At 40.5% G+C, this 20750-nt stretch overlaps 1 protein-coding gene across 2 annotated transcripts; it reads left to right on the top strand.

Moving 5' to 3' along the window:
* The first annotated feature begins 241 nt into the window (after nucleotides 1–241).
* tmprss6 (transmembrane serine protease 6) lies at nucleotides 242–18718 on the top strand. Of its 2 annotated transcripts, XM_082535259.1 has the most exons (19): nucleotides 242–352; nucleotides 445–675; nucleotides 1134–1266; nucleotides 3242–3384; nucleotides 4149–4216; nucleotides 6267–6454; nucleotides 6560–6601; nucleotides 7433–7637; nucleotides 7892–8028; nucleotides 8503–8615; nucleotides 8794–8903; nucleotides 9406–9548; nucleotides 9665–9763; nucleotides 12544–12657; nucleotides 13289–13405; nucleotides 13611–13779; nucleotides 14356–14633; nucleotides 17386–17522; nucleotides 18293–18718. In XM_082535259.1, the coding sequence occupies exons 2-19, from the start codon at nucleotides 586–588 to the stop codon at nucleotides 18455–18457; spliced, it is 2451 nt and encodes an 816-aa protein (XP_082391385.1). In that variant the 5' UTR covers nucleotides 242–352; nucleotides 445–585; the 3' UTR covers nucleotides 18458–18718. The 2 variants fall into 2 exon arrangements, with proteins under 2 accessions (XP_082391385.1, XP_082391386.1); XM_082535260.1 differs by lacking the exon at nucleotides 242–352 and having other exon boundaries at nucleotides 372–675.
* The last annotated feature ends 2032 nt before the right edge of the window (nucleotides 18719–20750 follow it).

Below are 20750 nucleotides of genomic sequence, written 5' to 3' on the forward strand. Positions count from 1 at the left end.
TAATGTAAACCGAAGAAAAGATTTTACATGAACATTTTCAAAAAAATGTGCTCCTGATAATGAATTGATTTGCAGAGGCAAAATTTAAATCAGTGAGAAACTCTTTAGTCCCTGAGATAAAGACACTCATATCTCTGTGTGTAGTAGACTCTTGTTTGCAGGGAAAACTAACTCTGGAGAATAGAGACTGTAAATAACTTATTATTCCCTGCAGTCCTACCTGTGCAGGCAGTTGCCTGGGTGCACTGCTGTTGCTTGGTGATGATTTGTGATATCAGGTTGTGTACCTGACTCACTTTTACTCCTCCCAGTTATATCGAACCATCAGTTCTTGCTTTGCTGATGCATAGAGGTAAGTCAGCTAACTCTGAGTGACATGCTTAAGCCAAATGAGGTTTGGGAAATATTGACTGTCTTTTTTTTTACCTTTGGACTTACAAACAGAAATTGGACTGCTCTTTGTCTGTCAGAGCAACATGTGCAGCTTTGTGATTACCAAAGATGGCTGGTAAAAGACTTTTGGTTGGAAATTCAGAACTCAGCGACCCCTCATGGATGTCAAGATGATTTCTCAAGGACTAAGAAATGTGGTGTGATGCAATGGCACTTGGCCACGGGTCAAAGAAGTCCGTATCCTGTGACCAGGGGATCACACATGCTTCTCTAAGCAATGGGGTCAGTAATACTGAAACATTAAAACTGCAGCAATGCACTCTGATCTATGTCCTTTGTAGGGATTTTTGCATATCTAACATTTTTTAGAGTAAATGCATGTTTTAGAGAATGCACAAGACCTTTCAAAATGGAGGCTCCTTCTGTGCTTTTAATGCCATGACTGATGCAGGTTCAGGCACTTCTACATACATGTTTCCATAAACTGTGTCAGTATGCTTTGTAACAATCAGTTGTGTTTGATTGGGATTTGCAGATATCTAATAAATACAATAAATAAATATAATAACATTTTAAACAAATCGATACCTACTTCCCAAACATAACTTACTCAAAAACCAGGTTAGATGTTAACTAAATGATTCACTACATTTTCATTTTTCTCTAAAACAAAGGATGCCACAGCGTTGGGTCTGTCTCTGTCAGATTTTTTGTAGATCATGTTAAGCTTTTGTTTTCAGGTGGGAGCTGCTACACAAGCTGTGGCTCCGCCCACTAGGAAGTCTCGGTCCTGCAAGTGTGTCCTTGCCTTCCTCATCATCCTCATTGTCATCATTATAGTTGCAGCAGCAATTTTGGCTTGGTATTTCCTGGGTGAGCAAAACATTGTCTCTCATTTTGTTAATATTTTAATCTCAAGTTGTGCTCCTGACAATGACAATGCTGTGTGAGTGGCCATGTGTATACAGCATCTACAAAATGTGGTTTGCATGTTTACCTATGATCTTTTGCAACATGCTCAGTTTCAAATAATTGTCAAGTCATGAGGATTATTTGAGGATAGTAGTCATCATGTGCATGAGAAGCTGGCTCCGTAATTGTACTGCTTATCGGGATATAATTTAAAGACCCAAACCAGAACACCATACGTTTGGATCCCTGTAGAATTGCTGTTTTGGCAAAGGATTTGCACTTCAGGATATGATGGAACTGGAGAAACATTTAAATGCTTTGCAGCCAGATCAAATTTGCAACACGCCAACAGGATTCACATCCTGAACCAAGGCCAACTCTTCCAATTGCCGAATATTAAATACCAAATAATATTTTACTGACGTACGCTATTGACAATGCAGCCGTTATGGAGTACTATCTAAATGTAATATTTTAGTTCTCTCTCGGCTGACTAAAACATGTTGGTCCTACAATGACTACAGAAGCCAGGGTCATGCATTTTTATCGGGAGGAGTAGGGAAACAGAATTCAGTTGACCACAAGCTGTAATTCAGTGACATCTAGTCATGAAATTTTACAAACTAACTTAGAGTTAGGCGGCACAGTGCTTAGCACGGTTGCCACACAGCAAGAAGGTCCTGAGTTCAATTCCACCATCAGGCCTGTGTTGAGTTTGCATGTTCTCCCCATGTTTGTGTGGGTTCCCTCTGGGTTAATAGACTGATCTAAATTGCCCATAGGTGTGAATGTGGGTGCGGATGGCTGTCTGTCTCTGTGTGTTAGCCCTGCAACAAAGGGGGACCTGTCCAGGGTGTACCCCACCTCTCGCCCAATGAGAGCTGGGATATGATAGCCCCGTGACCCTGAAAAGGATAAGCAGAAGCGAATGAATGGATGGATGGAACTTAGAGTTAGTGTGTAAAATAATAAGAGTTGATATTGTCCTCTGTGTTGTAGTTTAGTGGTCAAGCAGGTACCAGCTGTGATTCTAAAATGTAAATGTAAGGCTTGAATTAGGTTGACAAGGATGTGGTAAAGAAGCAGAAACTCACAGACAGCTAGGGAAAGCAAATCAGAGTCAGTCTGAGATGCTATATTTATAATGGTACCGCACACGTATACTGAAACAGAGTGAGCAAATATTTTCCAGTTTCCTTTTTTCTTGCCTTTCATGTGTTACGAGTTCAAAATTGGGGATGGAAACAAGAGAAAAAACCACAATAACAACACTGGTCCGGTCGGGTTGAGTCAAACGATGATTTTAATGAACACACGCGTGGGAGATGGACACTGATGCAGACAGCCTCAAAATCTCAAAATGGTGGAGCATTGCTCAAACTTTTATAGCCCCTGGTGCCTCCACCTTATCATAAAAAGCCTACACATTTACATGCTTTCTCTCACACAGCGCCTAAGCTACGACCTTGGCTCCCTGCTTATCTGCTCCTGCTGCGATGGGGCAGAAAACTCCAGCATATTCTGTTCTCTTCTAATCAGACAAATAAGACAATAACTCTCTGTGAACAGTATTTCTTATAACTCAGCAGTATAATGCATCATAAAACAATGTCATTCATTCACAACAAGTCAGCAGTTTAATGTCATGCAAATCAGTTTAACTAATGCAATAGTTATCAGCTTCTTCTAATTCAGGAGAATAATGCAAACTAATCTACATAATAATTCACAATCTTTAATTCGGGGTATAACATGGCATAAAATAACACTACAATCCAACACATGCCTATTCTTAGCACAGATGGGCTGTCCCATGGATCATTATCATACGACAGATGAAGAACATTGGATCACTGTTATGATACTATTATTATGTAGCATCACAGTTACTCTTTGATGTCTTTAATTTCTGTGTTGGTCCACATTTCTGTAACAGAATACAAGGTTTGGGTGTTAGAGGCTCGTGTCCAGCAGCAGTACACTGCCTACTTATCCATCCTCAACAGGAACTTCTCTACTGATCTGTCCTCTCACAACAGTCCTGTTTTCAAGAAGGAAGCCAAGGGCGTCGAGAGTATGGTGAGCAGGGACCACGAATTCCTCTGATGCAGATGTCCTAAAAATTTAGGTCACTTAGGTGATCCTGTCAGTTTCAAAGGCTTTCTGTTTTTCCACTAATTTTCACAATGTAATCTTAACAAGTAAACAATAACAAAAAAGGGGGCTGAAACAAATAATGCTTAGCAAGTTTGTTTAGGTGCTGTAGATTATAATAATTCTGAGATATTACCACAAACAGTTGTTATCATTAACGTACATTACACTAGTAAGTCATAGACCAGAACAGAAGTCCAGAAGTTTTGTTTTTTTTCATGTGCTCTTATGTGCAAAGGTGTTTTTTTTCTGTTCTCAAACTGATCTCCCTGTTGGAGCTCAGTCTGAGGGGAGTTATTTTTTTTCTCCTTATCTTTCCTCATGTGGTGCATTTTCCATTGTTATACCTCTCTGACCTGTCTTCCCCATGTGATGTTTTGTGTCATGTATGTATGGTCGGAGGGTAAGATGGCGCCGGCATTACGTGCAATAGGTCGGCAGCCTTATGAAATTTCCCCTTGTGGGACTAATAAAGGTACATCAAATCAAAAGAAGAGCAGACTGTAGTCAGATTGACTACGCTATAAAGAACCACATAGCACAGCAAAAATAATACATTAAATTAGCATTCAGGAGGCTATGTTTGGCAGTATAAAGTACATATAGTGCATGTGTACTGACAGGAACACTACCATCCTGCACCTGAATGATTTCATGTGAACAGCTGATAGTGTTTTGCTTTCTTTCAGGTAGAGAATATTATGAAAGGTTCGATTCTTTCTCGATACTTCAACTGCACCACTGTGTTTGCCTTTGGGTATGTACATTACATTTTTTCTTCACATAGTCATAAGTCAGAGTCATAACAACAGGAATGGGGCAGTACTGTAGTTTAGTGGTAGACTAAGTGCCAGCTGTGATTCTAAAATACAAATTGAGCCTTGAACTAGGTTGATAAGTAGTGAATATTGTGCCATCATGACTCCAAGTTCAGTTCAAGTTTTTGTCAACAGGAGGATATTTTCTACTGATAAGCTTTGAGTAAAATTTAAAATCTACACTGTTCTGCACATTTTTTCTTAAAACTAACCTCTGAAAAATATCTTTGTGGCTTTAACATACGGTAAGCTTTTACTCTGTTTTCAATAAGGGAGCAGCCACCAGTTGTTTCTTTATAGTGGTTAGTGTTTTATGCTAACTGCTACAATACTGATGTGTTTCAACAAGTTCAGAATCTACCGCTTTCTGAACTGACAAAAACTGAAGATGATCAACTTTATCTTACCAACAGTTTTAGGTATATTATGGTAAATGGTCTGTATTTGTATAGCGCTTTTACTAGTCCTAGGGACCCCAAAGCGCTTTACACACCCAGTCATCCACCCATTCACACACTGGTGGAGGCAAGCTACAGTTGTAGCCACAGCTCCCCTGGGGCAGACTGACAGAAGCGAGGCTGCCATATCGCGCCATTGGCCCTTCTGGCCAACACCAGTAGGCGGTAAGTGAAGTGTCTTGCCCAAGGACACAACGACCGAGACTGTCCGAGCCGGGGCTCGAACCGGCAACCTTCCGGTTACAAGGCGAACTCCCAACTCTTGAGCCACGATCGATTATAATCAACCCAAGATCATGAGGTAAAAGTACCAACTGTATTGCAGGTCATGCGTGTTTCTATAGACTGTATACAAAAAGCTCGACATGGCAACCTTAAAATGATAAACCACAGACTATAGACTGATTGTAGAGTTCAAAATTCACCTTGTTCAGATGTTGCTGTTTTATTTTTCATTTCTTTTTTCTTTTTATTTATACTGTAAATTTGCGGATTTTAGCTGGGAAGTTGCTTTTGGGCCCAAACAAGTGAAACACTGTGACTATTTAAGAAACTGTCCTTTTTGGTATTTCACCAAATACCTGCAAAAACAAGCATACTTATGACAACATGAAGCCATAGGCACCAAATACTTTGAACCAGTAAAGACAGTAAAACACTAGAAGTCAAAAGTTTGGACACACCTTCTCATTTAATGGTTTTTCTTTATTTTTACTACTTTCTACCTTTGTAGATACATGCTGAAGACATCATTTATGAAGCAAGATATATGGAATCATGTAGAAAAAAAGTTGGTAAATATATCTAAATAGGTTTTATATTTTAGATTCCTGAAAGTAGCTACTCTTTGCTTTGTTGATAGCACTGCAAACCCTTGGCTCTCTCTCAATGCACTTCATGATGTAGTCACCTGCAATCATTTTCATGTCACAGGTGTGCCTTGTCAGTGTTCAATTGTGGAATTTCTTGCCTTCTTCGTCTGACACTGTTGGGGATTTATTCAAAATTGAAGGCACACTGAGCCAGCATGGCGACCACAGCAGCCTGCAGCGACATTACATCCCATCCAGTTTACCTTTATTTTGACCATAATTTCGTTTTCAACAGGACAGTGACCCCAAACACACCTCCAGGCTGTGTAAGGGCTATTTGACCAAGAAGCAGAGTGATGAAGTGCTGCACCAGATGGCCGGTTCTCCTCAGTCACATAAACTAAACCCAAACGCAATGGTGTGGGGATAAGACTGTATAAGACTATTGGAAAACTATTTCAGGTGACGACCTCATGAAGTTCATCGAGAGAATGCCAAGAGTGTACAAAGCAATCTAAAATATAAAAAGCGGTTTGAGTTATTTCACACGTTTTTGTTTCCTACATAATTTCATATGCTCATTCATAATTTTGATGCTTTCAGTGAGAATGTACAATGTGAATAGACATGAAAATAAAGAAAAACCATGAAATGAGAAGGTGTGTCCAAACTTTTGACTGGTCTTTCATCGAGTCTTGGTTGTCTTTTTGTCTCTGCAGGGAAGGAAGTGTTGTGGCTCACTTCTGGATACTGCTGAATATACCCAGCAGCCATGCTGAGGGAGTCACGCTGGAGAAGGTCAGAAGGAGCCTGGTGGAGGGGCTGAAGGGGTACAGCAGGTCAAAGGTGGAAGAGACAGCCAGCTTTGATGGATACCTTTTCCATCTCCCTACACTATCTGTCAGTGGTGAGAGGAAGAACATGGGCAGAAAAACAGTTAAAGGAAGATTTAAATCTAAATTTAATGTACATTTAATTTAATTTCTGTTTCTTTTTGTTCTGCTCCCTACAGAAACTGACCCCAAAGTTGTAAAACTTTTGAAAGCCTCATTTGGTATCAGATTTTATTTCAGTTTGTTTATAATTTTTTGTTTTGTATTAATTAATTCATGTACCGGAACTTTAATTACAAGTAGCACAGTCCACTGTACATTAGACAAGAAATAAAGTAACTCATGGGAACAAAGGTAAACAGGATTTTATGTTGAGCATGCTTCTCAGTATAATTTAATTTATTATACTGTATACATAATTCACTGAACAAATGTGATTTTGGGGTGAAAGGCAAAAATTTTAAAGCCTTATTTTGACATTTGAACTCCACCTCTATTAGGTCGCATCATTATTTAATTGGCAACCTTTAATACCCATTTTTTGACTTGCTTAGATGGGCACTCATTGGTCATGGTTAGAGTTTAACTACATCATAGTACAGGTAGTTTATATGTTTAGTTTTGAAATGACTTTAAAATGTTTTGAAAGGGGCATAATAATAACACGATAAAAACAATGGAACTTGGATACTAACTAACAACTGAATTATTTAAATTTGCTAACAACATATTTGACCTACAGCTTTATTAGCACAGACGCCAAAAACTCTATAAACTGATTTTCTCTTGTGTTATACTTTTACATGGCACATTGTTCTAGTTTAGTCTGATCTTTTAATTGTTTCTTTTTAGACAATTCCTTTTAACGTAATAGCTCCATATCTAAAGTCAAAGTAAAACTTTATATTTAGTGTAATGTCATCAATCCCTATCAGCTTAAGTTAAACCATAGAAGCAAAAGCCATTGAAGTTTAACATTTACAAATCCCATCATCTGTGCACAAAAGTACAGACTCAGTTCTGACTTTAATTCTTGCCTTTTTTGCCCCAAGACTGCTACCGCTATCAGAAGGTGGTGTCCAGCAGCCCCATTCTGCTCCTTGGCCCTAACACGCAGCGTTCCTCCTGTCTGTGGCACCTCCAGACCACCCCAAGCTCCCAGCTTGAGCTCCATATGGAGTGGCTGCTTCCAGAGTGCAGTGACAGACTGCTGGTGTACAACTCGCTCACCCCTGCTGATAATCATCTCATCACATCGTGAGTCTCTCCTAACAATATAAGTATATTTAGACTGATACACAGCACTGTGAGGCATTAATGTAAAGTGACAGGAATATTTAAAAACCACAAAAATGAAATCAATATTTGGCCTGACCTTTAAAATAGGATGATCTACACATATCTAGGCCTCTATAGTTCCTGTTATAGATGTCCAAAATAGAAACTCATACTAACACGTTAAAATCACTATCATTTATGGGCTCTGTGCAACTTTCCTTCCTTCCTACCAGTGTGTATGGCTGCAGCAGACATGAGCGCGTGGTCCGTGTCCTGTCATCAGGAGAGTGGATGACAGTGGTTTGGAAACAGGGTCTATACAATTACAAGGAATCCTTTTCTTTGTCTGTGCAGGCTTGGGAACACCAGGGTAAGCCTACCTGAATGTTTTGCACTTCTCTCTGGTAAAAAATGTATCATACAATAATTTGACTAAAAGTCAGCATCCTAACATGCAATGTCAACCTTTGGTGGCACATCAAAAAGTTACATCATCTGGAAAACGTTTTGGTATTCTGTCCAGTAGATATTTAGATATATCACACTGTAAATGAAATTATTGACCGGTTAGTTGTGCAAGAGCTACAGGAATGACCAGAGTGAGTGGGATTTAGTCTCTGGGCAGCAGATATCAATATCCTCATGTATTTTTATGGCAATCTATCTTGGTCTCACAAAACCAAGAATCAATCAAGTTGTGTTCTGAAAGACATGGTAGAAATCAATCTTGTGTGGATCCTGCTATATTCATGAGTCCCCCTCTTCTTTTCTGTATATATTCACATTAAATGATTATATTGTGGACTGAACAATCTTTCTTGCTTTGTGTCTTCATCATTCTTAGACTGTAATTCCACTATACAGTTGGAGGCAGTATCAGGGGTCCAAGGGACACTAAAGACACCCTTCTTTCCCAGCTACTACCCTCCTGACACCAACTGTACCTGGAACTTTACTGTAAGCCTCTCCTTCAGCCGTGCATCTTTTATTGATCCACACATTGATTGATTATTTTATTTATCATCAAATGATCCACGTCAAACTTTGAATCACTAAAGGTAACTCGTATTATAATAAAGAACCTGTCAAGTAAATGACTTGATTGATACATTTACTGTCCTGTGTGTGATTTCAGATGCCCAGTGCAGGGATGGGCTTGTGTTTGACATTTGAGGGCTATGAGCTAAGCAGAGCCAGCTACAACCAGGCCTGTACCCAGGGACAGTGGGTCATCCAGAATCGCAGGTAAGCTGTGCCACAAAGACCTTTTTCAGCCCAGTAAAGCAACGTTAGTGCCTATTCTGGAACTTATTAGACATGTTTACACACACAAAAAGAACATTTGAGATAGCCCAACACAACACAAATCCTCATCATAACTGATATAGCGGGTCGTGCTTTCAAATAGTTCCCTTTTTAGCAAATAGTCATGTGTAAAGGATTTTGTCTTTCTGTGTAATGCACAGGTGCTGAGTTCTGCTTCTTCTTAGCCTCAGTAAAAAGTATTTAGACCCTGAGAGGATTTTGTTCCCTACTGAACAACAGGGGGCAGTGTTGTACCACACAAGCCAACCAAATCCCCTTATGTTTGAGAGCATTTTAATTCCAGTATAGGCAATAAACTCACAAATCCCTTACTTTCTTTATTTAATCAGGAAGAAACCGATCAATAGTTTCTTGTACAAGTGGAGAGGTGATGCCTTCAGGGACACGTCCCTTCACTTTCACCCTCCCTCTCCTTTCTCAGGCTGTGCGGCACCAGGGCTCTGCAGCCCTACAGCGAACGTCTCTTCCTGCTCTCTACGACAGCCACTATCTTCATGACATCTGAGGTGTCACTCACAGGGCCGGGCCTTCAGCTGCAATACAGCGTCTTCAACCTGTCAGATCGTGAGTTGTGGATGCTGGAACTGACAGCCATGAAATGTTGATGAAAATATTGGGATGTCATTTTGTGACCTTTTCTCAGCATAATTTCGAGCTCTGTGTGTATTTGTGTTTTATAGCTTGCCCAGGACAGTTCCTGTGCACTGTGAATGGTCTCTGCGTGCCCATCTGTGATGGAATCAAGGACTGTCCCAATGGCCTCGATGAGAGAAACTGTGGTATATACAGAACTCCAAACATAAATAACTCTCCCTTCACATTGAGAGGGTAGAGTAAGTGCTCAAATACTGAATGTGACACATAAATGTGCCCATTCTAAGTAAAATAATGTTGAATTTATTGTCTATCAGCCACCACCCTCTTGGTGAGGCCACTTGTGACACTGGAGAGCCAAAACTGCCAGATTTATATGACATGGATGAGAGTAGAACTGTTCCAGAAAAACATCAGATATGTGAGGCTTATCAGAGTGCTGCTAATGAAAGCTGCCTGGCTTTAAATCCAGGGGTGATGTTGATCTGATCTGATGGGCCTACTCTTTAAAAACCCCATGAAAGCACTTGGAAGGCAGAAAGAATCTCTAATTTTAAAACCTGTGAGTGTTGGCAGCCTGTCAAGCTACAATGCTCTCAGTGGTTTGACTAAGGTCAAGTGTTCACTATTGATTCAGTGCTGTGAAAAAATGTTCATCCCCGTCCTGATTTTTTTGTTTTTGCACATTTTTTAAGACCTAAATATTTCAGATAGCATCTTTAGCATAGCATCTTTATTTATAACGCACTTTACATCCAACAATGTTGACCAAAGTGCTACAAATATAAAACAGAGAGGAAACAGTTTAAATTACATATAAAATATCTTAAAATTAAAAATAATATAATTAATAAGAAAATATATTAAGAGACATCAACAAGTCCTGCTGTGCTAAAAGCCAAGGAAAATAAATATGTTTTAAGACGTGATTTAAAAACAGATAAGGAAGGTGCCTGTCTAACATGTAAAGGCAACTCATTCCACAATTTTGGTGCTGCCACAGCAAATGCCCGATCCCCTCTGAGCTTACGATTAGTCCTGGGCACACTCAGGAGGAGCTGGTCTGCCGACCTGAGGGACCGGGAAGGTATGTATGGATGAAGAAGCTCAGAGAGGTACACAGGGGCAGCATTGGACCAACATTTAAAAACAAATAAAAGCAGCTTAAAATGGATCCTAAAATGCACGGGCAGCCAATGAAACTGGGGTGATATGCTCGTATCTACGAGTGCCAGTTTAAAGCCGTGCAGCAGTATTCTGGACTAGCTGCAGTCGAAAAACAGAAGATCGACTCACCCCAAAATAAAGAGAATTACAGTAATCCAGCCGAACGGTTACAAAAGCGTGGATTACTGTTTCAAATTGCTGTCTCGTAAGAAAGTGCTTAATTTTGGCCAGTTGCCTCAGATGAAAGAAACTAGACCTTACAACCAACCCGATCTGGCTTTCAAGCTTAAGCTCAGGATCCATTTTAAAACCCAGATTAACAAACTCTGGTTTACCTGCCTGCGACAGACTGGCAACCTGTCCAGGGTGTACCCCGCCTTTCGCCCTATGACAGCTGGGATAGGCTCCAGCGCCCCCCGCGACCCTGAAAAGGATAAGCAGAAGCGAATGGATGGATGGATGGATGGATGGTTTACAGAATGATTTCAGGGATTGCAGATCAACACACGGAACAGCAGTGGAAGCAGGTCTAAACACCATTACTTCAGTTTTAGAATCGTTAAAACAAAGAAAGTTTAGCGCCAACCACGACTTGACGTTCTGCAGACATCATCAAGAGAATTTTAATATTAGACAAAGATAACCAGGGATAAGGGAAAAAGCTATCTAAACCTTCCTGGCCCTGTGTGATGAAGTAAGACATCTAAAAAAGGTGAGATAAAAAGTCAGTGACATCTATCTGTCTGGAAAGGGTTAGAATGCCATTTCTAAGGCTTTGGGACTCACAGTAAACTACAGTGAGAGTCATATCCACAAAAGGAGAAACCTTGGAACAGTGAACCTTTCGAGGAGTGGCTGGCCTACCAAATTTACTCCAAAAGTGCATTGAAGACTCATCCAGGAGGCCACAAGAGAACCTAGAACAACATCTAAAGAACTGCAGGACTCATTTGCCTTAGTTAAGGTCAGAGTTCAACAACAATGAGAAAGAAACTGGGCAAAAATGGCCTCCATGGGAGAGATCAAGGAGAAAAAAAGAACACAAAGACTCGTCTGACATTTGCCAAGGTTTACATCTGGTGTAAAACTAGCACTGCATTTCATGAAAACATCATCATACTAACAGTCAAACATGGCGGTTGGTGGTAGAGTGATGGTCTGGGCTGCTTTGCTCGATGACTTGCTGTAACTGAAGGAACCACAGATTCTGCACGAAGATCCTGAAGGTGAACCACTGAACCACTCAGGCTGAACGACCGCTTGGTTTATCGGAACACCAACCCTTTTTCACATAGGGTCAGGTAGGTTTGGATGGCTGTTTTCCATTAATAAATAAAATCATCATCATTTAAAAACTGCATTTTACTCAGGTTATCTAACATTTAACTATGACAAACATGCAAAAACATAATACCAAAAATATGGAAGCGACAAATACTTCTTCATGGCAAAGACTAATGCTAATACTATACTAATTTACAGAAAGTAAAATATGCTAGCCACAAATTCAGACATATTTACTGTATATTTCTGTTATACAAAAGCATCAAAAGCACTTTATTTAATAACTTTTTCAAATGTACTCTCTAATAAAACTCCTCTTTTGCTTTTCTCCTAATAAACATAATCCAGCATACATTAAATCAAGCTATTAATTATGTACTGCGACACACTCAAAATACATTTAATCTGTAAATAAGAAGCACAGTGGGCTAACTCATGTTACACGGCTGAGTTTTTCTACAATATTTTGTCAGTGAACGGTTCTGAATGTAGTGTTTACATGTGTGTCTCTCAGTATGTGTGGCACAATACAAATGTCCAGAGGACAGTCAGTGTGTGGACTACTACAAAGTGTGTGACCAACACCCAGACTGCCCTGAAGCTACCGATGAGATGAACTGCACTGAAGGTAACAGGCTGCAAGTGTCCTTCTTTTCACACATAAAATACTTCCACAGCCGTCGGCAAAAGGTAGTTGGAAAAATCACTACGATCCCCCTTTTTGGAATATATGTAGTCAGATGCCTCTAACACTACATTTCCTGTGTGCTGTATAACCAAAGCCTCCATTCACCTTTTAAAATGCTTAGCTTATAAAAAGTGTGCTTTAAGATGTAACCACCCAGACGTCATTTTATATCATTGATTCATTCAGTCGTTCAATTCAGTCTGAGGTGTCTGACTTTTTAATTAGAAGGTGACAGTTAGAAAGATGCATGAAGGTGAGGGATAGGAAGGTGTGGGTTGCATGCAGCAAAGCGCCCACGGCAGAATCAAACCCTGCCTGTCTGCTGCCACAGGGACAGCCAAAAACATATCAGGAATATCTGTTTTCAGTGAGGTAGTGGCCTGTTTTTATCTTGTCCTGCATCCTTTTGGAAGACCCACATGACTTTATCCTGAACATCTCAACAGTAACAGTGCATATTGGTTCCTTTTAGCTTCAAGCTGAACTGATGAGGGAAGCAGACACAGGCCATGATGTAAACTTTATTGTTTAATTGCATTAAATATAAATTTATACTTGTGTCCATGCCCAGGCGTGCAGTGTACAGATATGACCTATGTGTGTGCTGACGGAACGTGTCTGAAGAAACCAAATCCTGAGTGTGACTTTGTCACTGACTGCCCTGACGCCTCCGATGAGAAACATTGTGGTAAGAAGACTCGATCACCTAACACCTTCTAACATTCTAACTTTATTCTCATTATTTTAATTGTATCACATTAAAATTTCGAGACTTCTGTGTGCTTCTATGTCAGAGAATTTGTTTCAATAACTCGCGAGCATTTTATTTGAAAAGTATTAGCTCACACTGCGCACATCAGTGTGTTTAAACATACCTGCGTGTGTGTATCCAGAGTGCGGCCTGAGGCAGTTCTCCAGCCGCATCGTTGGGGGAACGGACGCCTCAGAGGGGGAGTGGCCATGGCAGGCCAGCCTGCAGGTGCGGGGTAACCACATCTGTGGTGGCACTTTAATCGCCAGTCAGTGGGTGGTGTCGGCTGCCCACTGTTTCTATGACGACCGGTAAGGGCAGGAAACAAAAAGGAAGGAAGTGGTGTGATGACTTAAATGTTAGAAAGTGATGTTAATAAGAAGACAACCAAAGGCTCTCTGTTGTGTAAAGATTAAAATATTATCATCCTCTGCCATGACTTTGATGGAGCATTTTAGTCGTGGTTTTATAAATCAAGTTTATTTCTGCTGCAGCTTCCTCCTTCTGTCCTTCGGTTGCATCTTTGCTGACCGGGGTTTAACTGTGACAGCCTGTCTGAGTCAGAGGCAGAGTATTTATGGATTTGTATACACTTGTGTTTTTCAACCCCACAATCTGGACCATCCCCAAAACTATAGCTGCAGCATCCTCTAGAGCATTACCTATTTTTCTCTGCTTAATTTTCTTGCATGGTGATTAAAAGCTTAAGCAGCCTTCAGAGTCTGTGGATGAGGAAGATAAAAAAGCTGAAAAAGTATAAACAGATATTTCTTGGCATGAGTTAATACTGCTAACTGTGTGGGTGTTTTCTTTTTAAATAGCTCAGGAAAAAAACGCTTTCTTATTGGCCCTACAACACATTTGACCTCTTTGTGTTCCTGCTGCAGTCTCTACTCCCCCTCAGTGTGGACAGTCTACCTTGGCAAACTTCTGATCAACCGCAGCAGCCCTACAGAGGAGGTGGCGCGGGTCCAACGCATCCATCTTCATCATTACTATGACGATGAGTCCCACGACTACGACCTGGCCCTGCTCAAGCTGGACCGGCCCGCCGCTGCGCTGCTGGCTGGGCATGCTCGACCCACCTGCTTGCCCCCACCAACGCACCAGCTGGAGCCAGGCCTGCTCTGCTGGGTCACTGGTTGGGGGGCACTCCGTGAGGGGGGTGAGCTTTGAAAGCAGGGAAGGGGAGGGCTTGAAGGATGTGCAAAGAAGCTAGAGTATGGAATAGCAAATTACAGATCTTTTAATAACCAGTAAACCTGCTATGGCAGTGATTTCCAAGTTTTTGGTTTGACCTCTCAAAATGCCTCCATATCTGCTACACTTTATCACCTCAATTTGCTTTATATTGTAAAGTAAAGACTCTACAATAGTATAGAAAAACCCCAACAATCAGACAAACCTCTATAAGCAAGCACCTCTGACAGGTCTTGGTGAGACTCCCCTGGTGAGCTGGGGCTTTTTATGTTCACTCATTGCCTGCACGGGCTTCTTTCAGAAACTCCAGTTTCCTCCCACAGTCCAGAAACATGAGTATTAGGTTAACTGGTGATTTTGAATTTGTTGTAGGTTAGATTTTAGAGTGTGTGGTTGTCTCTGTTTTGGCGTTATGATGGACTAGAGACCTGTCCTTGTGTATCGTGCCATCTGGACTACTTTTTCTCTGGGAATGACATTAAAATATTGAAATAAAACTGCAAAACACAGGTCCATTTCAGTAACTTGAACGAGCTGACAGAAGGTTTAACCGTCTGTGACCTAGCCATCTGCTGTTCAGAGCAGCTGTGCCAGTAATAAACCCAAACTTTAAACCTTTAAAAAATGAGTATTAGCCACAGAGACCAGTTTTTTCCCCATGTTTATTTCTGCTGTAAAGTTGGGCAGTTTGATATAGGAGACCGTGGCAACTGACTTGCTTTCAGAGCCAGCCTCAAGTGGCCATCCATATTTATTAGAGCAAAGTTTAATTGGTTTCCTCTATGATCAAACATCTTGGAGGTTTAAAATTCATCTTCTGACATTTTAAATGTATTGGGGACCTCTATCCTACCTGCCTCTCAAAACAGTCATTTTTCATTCTCCACGATCATAAATCACATTGAGCTACAGGCTGCTTTATGGACAGACACAACAACAGACCTTAAAAGACACTTAAATCCCACTGAGCAGTTTCATAAACACTACTGGTCCTAGAGTGATGTTACATTTACTGCTTTAAAAATGGAAGGTTTACTCTAAAAGAAGAGCACTCACTCACTTTTTAGTTTTTCTTTTAAGCAAGTTTGACTCCTGTTGCAGAATGATTACCGACTTATGTATTATTCAGTGTGATGCATCATTTTCACAACCAAACGACTGTGTGGTTTTTAAAAACATCCTTTTGTCAGTGCGTGCGAGATATGGGGAGTTTTTGTGCAGACGGTGATGTGGAGGCAAGTGGGTGTGCTATTTTGATATCTGAGCAAACACACATGGAAAAAAAAACCTAATTTAAATCAAAAAGGCAGGAGGAGATGGAGTGGTGTGGGTGGAAGTGGTTTCTGCTATCACAATGAACTTAATAAACTGAAGGCTGAAAGAGAGAAAAGGTGTGGGAGAACATATACTGGCATGCAATGCTTCATAAGAATCAATACAACTTTTGAGAAAAATCGAAGGTAAATTTGAATACATTAAAATGCATTTGCATGATCATAATCGGAATAAAGTGTTTTCTTGTTACTGTAAGGGAAGACCTTTGTTGTTCATTATTAGTAAGTGAAGACACGTCAACCAGGCTTTCCAGCAAACATGGGTGCATCTGGGTTCTACACTATGGGGAACAGCAGCTGCCCACACAAAGCATGCTAAGTGTGGTCTGCCCAGATGTACCCCACATTTCACACCAGTAGCAGGGATCACAGAGGGCTGCCTAACTGTGCCCCGTGGTACATTACAGCCACCAGCTGTATGCAGCGTGGAACAGCGTTTCTGAGGTTCTGCATCAATCACCTTCTCTCAGCTTCTCAGTCTCCTGTTATTTCTCGCAGTGTACTAAAACATGTTCCGTGGTTTCATTACCCTGTATAGTGTTTCATTAATATAAGTAATATGCTGGCAGACATACCCATGTAGGCCCAAAGTCGGGTGGCTGTGCCTCATTAGATAGCATGGGTAATATAGCAGCTGGAAGGTTGGTGGATCAATTTCTCTGGATACTTCAGTCTACAGTGTGTCGGGGAATGTTAGACAAATACCTGTGCACACACAGGATCCACAGCACCTTTGCCCCTTTAGGACCCCTGTATGAGCTTTCTATGGGCAAGCACACAATGGGTTCCCTCACACCAGTCCATAAAGGGCACATTAGGAATGTTTATTGGACGCTGGAGGTTGCAGAGTGTTATTAGTGCTGTTGGGTGATATCTATTGCAAATGGTGCTGCACCAAAATCTTCTCTGTGATTGCTTTGCTCGCTAGCAGATTGCTGCAGTTTGCATGAAAGTATGCTGATTTGTCTGCAGACAAGTCAACAGTGAAAGTTGAAAAGTGTGATGGGAAGTGAAAACGGAGAATGTTTGGCTTCACGGTAAACGTTGTGTCTTACAGTTGAAACCAACATGTTTCAGAAGACACAGATTTGACTCTGAACGCTAGTAAGCATTTTCCAGGCGTACTATGAGTGATGACAACCAAAACAATCAAAAGAAGGTTGTCAGTGCAGAAATGTATACCTTTTTGCAACAACCTCCCAAAAGCACTCGCAGTCAGGGAAAACTTGTTTTTCCCTCATCGCTGGCCATTTCCAAACAATTGCTAATGGGTCTCTAAGCTGGTGTTACTGGGGCCTTAAGCAGTGCACAAAGACTCAACAGCATTATGACTGACAGGATATTCTTTTGCCCTCTGTCACTCTGTCCTCTTACTTTTCCCAGGCACAGCCAGTAATGTGCTTCAGAAAGTTGATGTGCGCCTGGTTAGCGAGGAATCCTGCATCCGTTCCTATGGACACCTGGTTACTCCCAGAATGCTTTGTGCCGGTTACCGCAATGGAAGGAAAGATGCCTGTCAGGTACAAAGAAATACAAGCTGCATGTGCTTTGAACTTTGGCAGCAAAAATGGATCAAATGACTAAAAATTAAAAAGCAAGTGGAACTCAGAATGTCCAACACAACACTTAGCACTTCATCCCCTCAGCTCTACACATTGTTTCCTTTACAGCCTGCACTTTTACTGTTTTGTCACAATCTCACCATTCCCGTCTAAAATATCTTTACCTACATTTGAAAAAAGAAGAGTGAACAAAACAAGTCAAAAGAGGACCAGGCTTTGGTTTGCTGGGTGGAGATACCGCACAAGTGTGTGTGTAGAACTGCCAAGAAACTGTAGGTAAAATCAAAGCAGAGATTTAAATTAAACTGATTTTGTATGGATTCTCTCTTTAATATAACTAATATTACAAAAAAATCTAAATTCAATAAGTTCCTGCAGTGTTTTAAAGTTGATATGATGCAATGAAAGTAAAATTCTATGTATCACTTAGAATCGTGTAGTCCTGCTCTCTGTCAAGATGTCCTCAAAGCCACAAAAAAGGAGAAACCGATTAAAATTTTAAATATTAAAAAAATCTATAACGTTATTTCCTCTTTTTAGCCCAGTTTTTTTTAAAACACATCGATGTTATAAAATGAGTTTTAAAAGCCACATATCTAAGAACCCCTGATGATGATGATATAGTGAGTCACTGTAGTAATTATAAGTACTGTCAATTATTATGGTGCCTCTGTGCTGTGAAGACCCAGTCTTATTTGTGCCTCGTTAACGTTACCTTTGTCTGTTAGGGAGACTCGGGCGGTCCCTTGGTGTGTCAGGAGCCTTCAGGTCGCTGGTTCCTGGCCGGGGTGGTGAGCTGGGGTAGAGGCTGCGGGCGTCCAGACTACTATGGTGTCTACACTCGCATCACCAGGCTCACCAACTGGATAAAGCAGGTCATCAGCAGCTCCTGAGTTACTGATGTCATACTTGCACCAGAACACCAAACCGGAAGAGAGAGAAAAAATGCCTTAAGGTGTTCACAGATGACCTGAGACTGGTTCTTATCCAAACAATGCAACTGTGAAATGTTAAAGGCTTTTTTCCAAAGTAACAAAAGTAATGAAATACTGAAACGATACGCCTCTAATAACTGATAGTAAAAAAACGCTTTGAAATTGTACCCAGCAAAAATCATTTACAAGCTGAATCTTCCTCATTTGAAAGATAATAAACTTCACATATAGCCTCACATATTCTGTGTTTGCATCTCTGATTTAAAATGAATGTAAAATATGTGTAACAAGACAAGTCCACAGTCATGATACTCGCTGCGTGAGTCTATTTATACCTTTAGTACTTTTAGCCTCCAGCTGGGTACTTTGGAGGAGACTGAGACTCCTATACTTCTGCAGACTCCAACTTGTTTTTGCAGCGGAGAAGGCGCCCCCTGCTGGTTATTAGAAAGAATGTTGTTTTAAGGCTGCACCTTTTGGACCTGGAAGTTTTGGCTTTTGTTCATATATGGTCTTTGCATATCTAATTGCAACATAGTAAAACGTAAACCAAAGAAAGAAAAGATCATCTAATTAAGGGATGTTAAGCTGGTTTCAGTGCCCTACAGTTTGCCATTATTCTACACTACAGAAAACTCTGTCAGCACAACTCTTTCAGCTTAAACTGTGAGAGATAAATGTTTAAAATTACAGAAATGTTTTGGTAGATCATTGCAAAGACCACTCTGTAAGTATAAAACTGAAAGTTTTTTTGGTTAATTAACAGAAGTCCAGTGTTTTTGCTATTTTTGGGAGGACATAGGAGTGTTTTTACTGTGGATCCACTGGTAAGAAACAGAAATTTCTATAGTAGATAGATTACTTTGGTGTGACCTTGGGAGCATAACAGTCAGGAAAAATTAAAACTTGTGACAATACAGTTAAAATCTATGACTTCTTTCAGATTTTCTAAAGATGTCCTCCAGATCCCAGTCTGCTCCAGTCTGTATGCCAAATATCCTTGGGAAAGATGCTAATCCCATGTTGCTCTCCGATGCATGCATCGTAGTGTCAATGTGTGAATGGTAGATAGAGCTTTGAAGAAGTGAATGAATTAGTTGTGTAAAGTGCTTTGAGTGCTCAGACAGAGTAGGAAAGCGCCGTTTACGTTTACCTTGTTTTGAGCAGACAACTGTCCCACATGGTGATATAACACATGGGATTATGCAGACATGACAATGTCGTGTGGCTAACTCCTCAGCTTAAGACAAGATGACGGCTCAAAAATATTCAGAAAACAAAGTAAATTAAAATGCACCAAATTTCAAACCACCCCTAATTGTGTGGCATCATTAAATGTACTGAAACTACTCCATGCAAAAAAGGAAAATTCTGCTGATTAGAGGAGCTCAGGTGGCAACTTGTTTCAGATTGGGTTGATTTTATTTGGAGTGACCCAGGTGCAAGGTTTAATGGGCTCTCACATGACAGACGGTTTTTCTTTTCAATTGATTTTATCATGTATAACAACAACATTCTCAAAGGGACTGGGAGCAGGTGTTTGGCATAACTCCCTGTTCTTGGATTCTCATGAGTCACTGTGATCTTTTCTTTTTAATCGGATGAAGGGCGATGTTCTCAAAAGGTAGATTTGATTACAGATATTAACATCTATCTGTCTATTGGTAATTGTGCTCACTCCAAAGAAACCAACCATCTCTCCTAAAACACACATTACATAAAAGTTATAAATTGATTTTCAAATAAGTATTTTGACTCCATAGCAAAACACAGCTTAGTACTTGGTGGAAAGATCTTTGTTGGTAAGCACAGCAGGGTATCTATCTATCTATCTATCTATCTATCTATCTATCTATCTATCTATCTATCTATCTATCTATCTATCTATCTATCTGTCTATCTGTCTGTCTGTCTGTCTGTCTGTCTGTCTGTCTGTCTGTCTGCCTACCTACCTACCTACCTACCTACCTTGTCCTCTGTGTCTCTTGCCCATCTGAGAAATGAGCCCTGATCCTCGGGGGATATTTCAATATTTTGAAGTTTCCATTTTCAGTGTAATTTCTCTTTTATCAGGTTGTAAACTATAATAGCAGTTCTGCTCTATCAAGCATAACTACAGTGCTCAAACAGGCCTTTGGGGGCCACGAAGAACAATCCATCAGTGGTGTGTTGCCTGCCCCATAATGTATAATGTTTATAATTGACCTTCACAGATTTTGTTTATTTTTATTTATTTATTTTGTAGCCCATG

The sequence above is a fragment of the Aulonocara stuartgranti genome (assembly GCF_965226115.1).
Source record: "Aulonocara stuartgranti genome assembly, chromosome: 6".
Lineage (NCBI taxonomy): Eukaryota > Metazoa > Chordata > Actinopteri > Cichliformes > Cichlidae > Aulonocara > Aulonocara stuartgranti.

Excerpts from the sequence above, each read along its gene's own strand:
- tmprss6 (XM_082535259.1), top strand. The coding sequence starts at position 586 with ATGTGGTGTGATGCAATGGCACTTGGCCACGGGTCAAAGAAGTCCGTA. Across the intron at positions 6,455-6,559 it reads CCCTACACTATCTGTCAGTG|AAACTGACCCCAAAGTTGTA; the intron begins GTGAGAGGAAGA and ends TGCTCCCTACAG. Across the intron at positions 8,616-8,793 it reads ACTGTACCTGGAACTTTACT|ATGCCCAGTGCAGGGATGGG; the intron begins GTAAGCCTCTCC and ends GTGTGATTTCAG.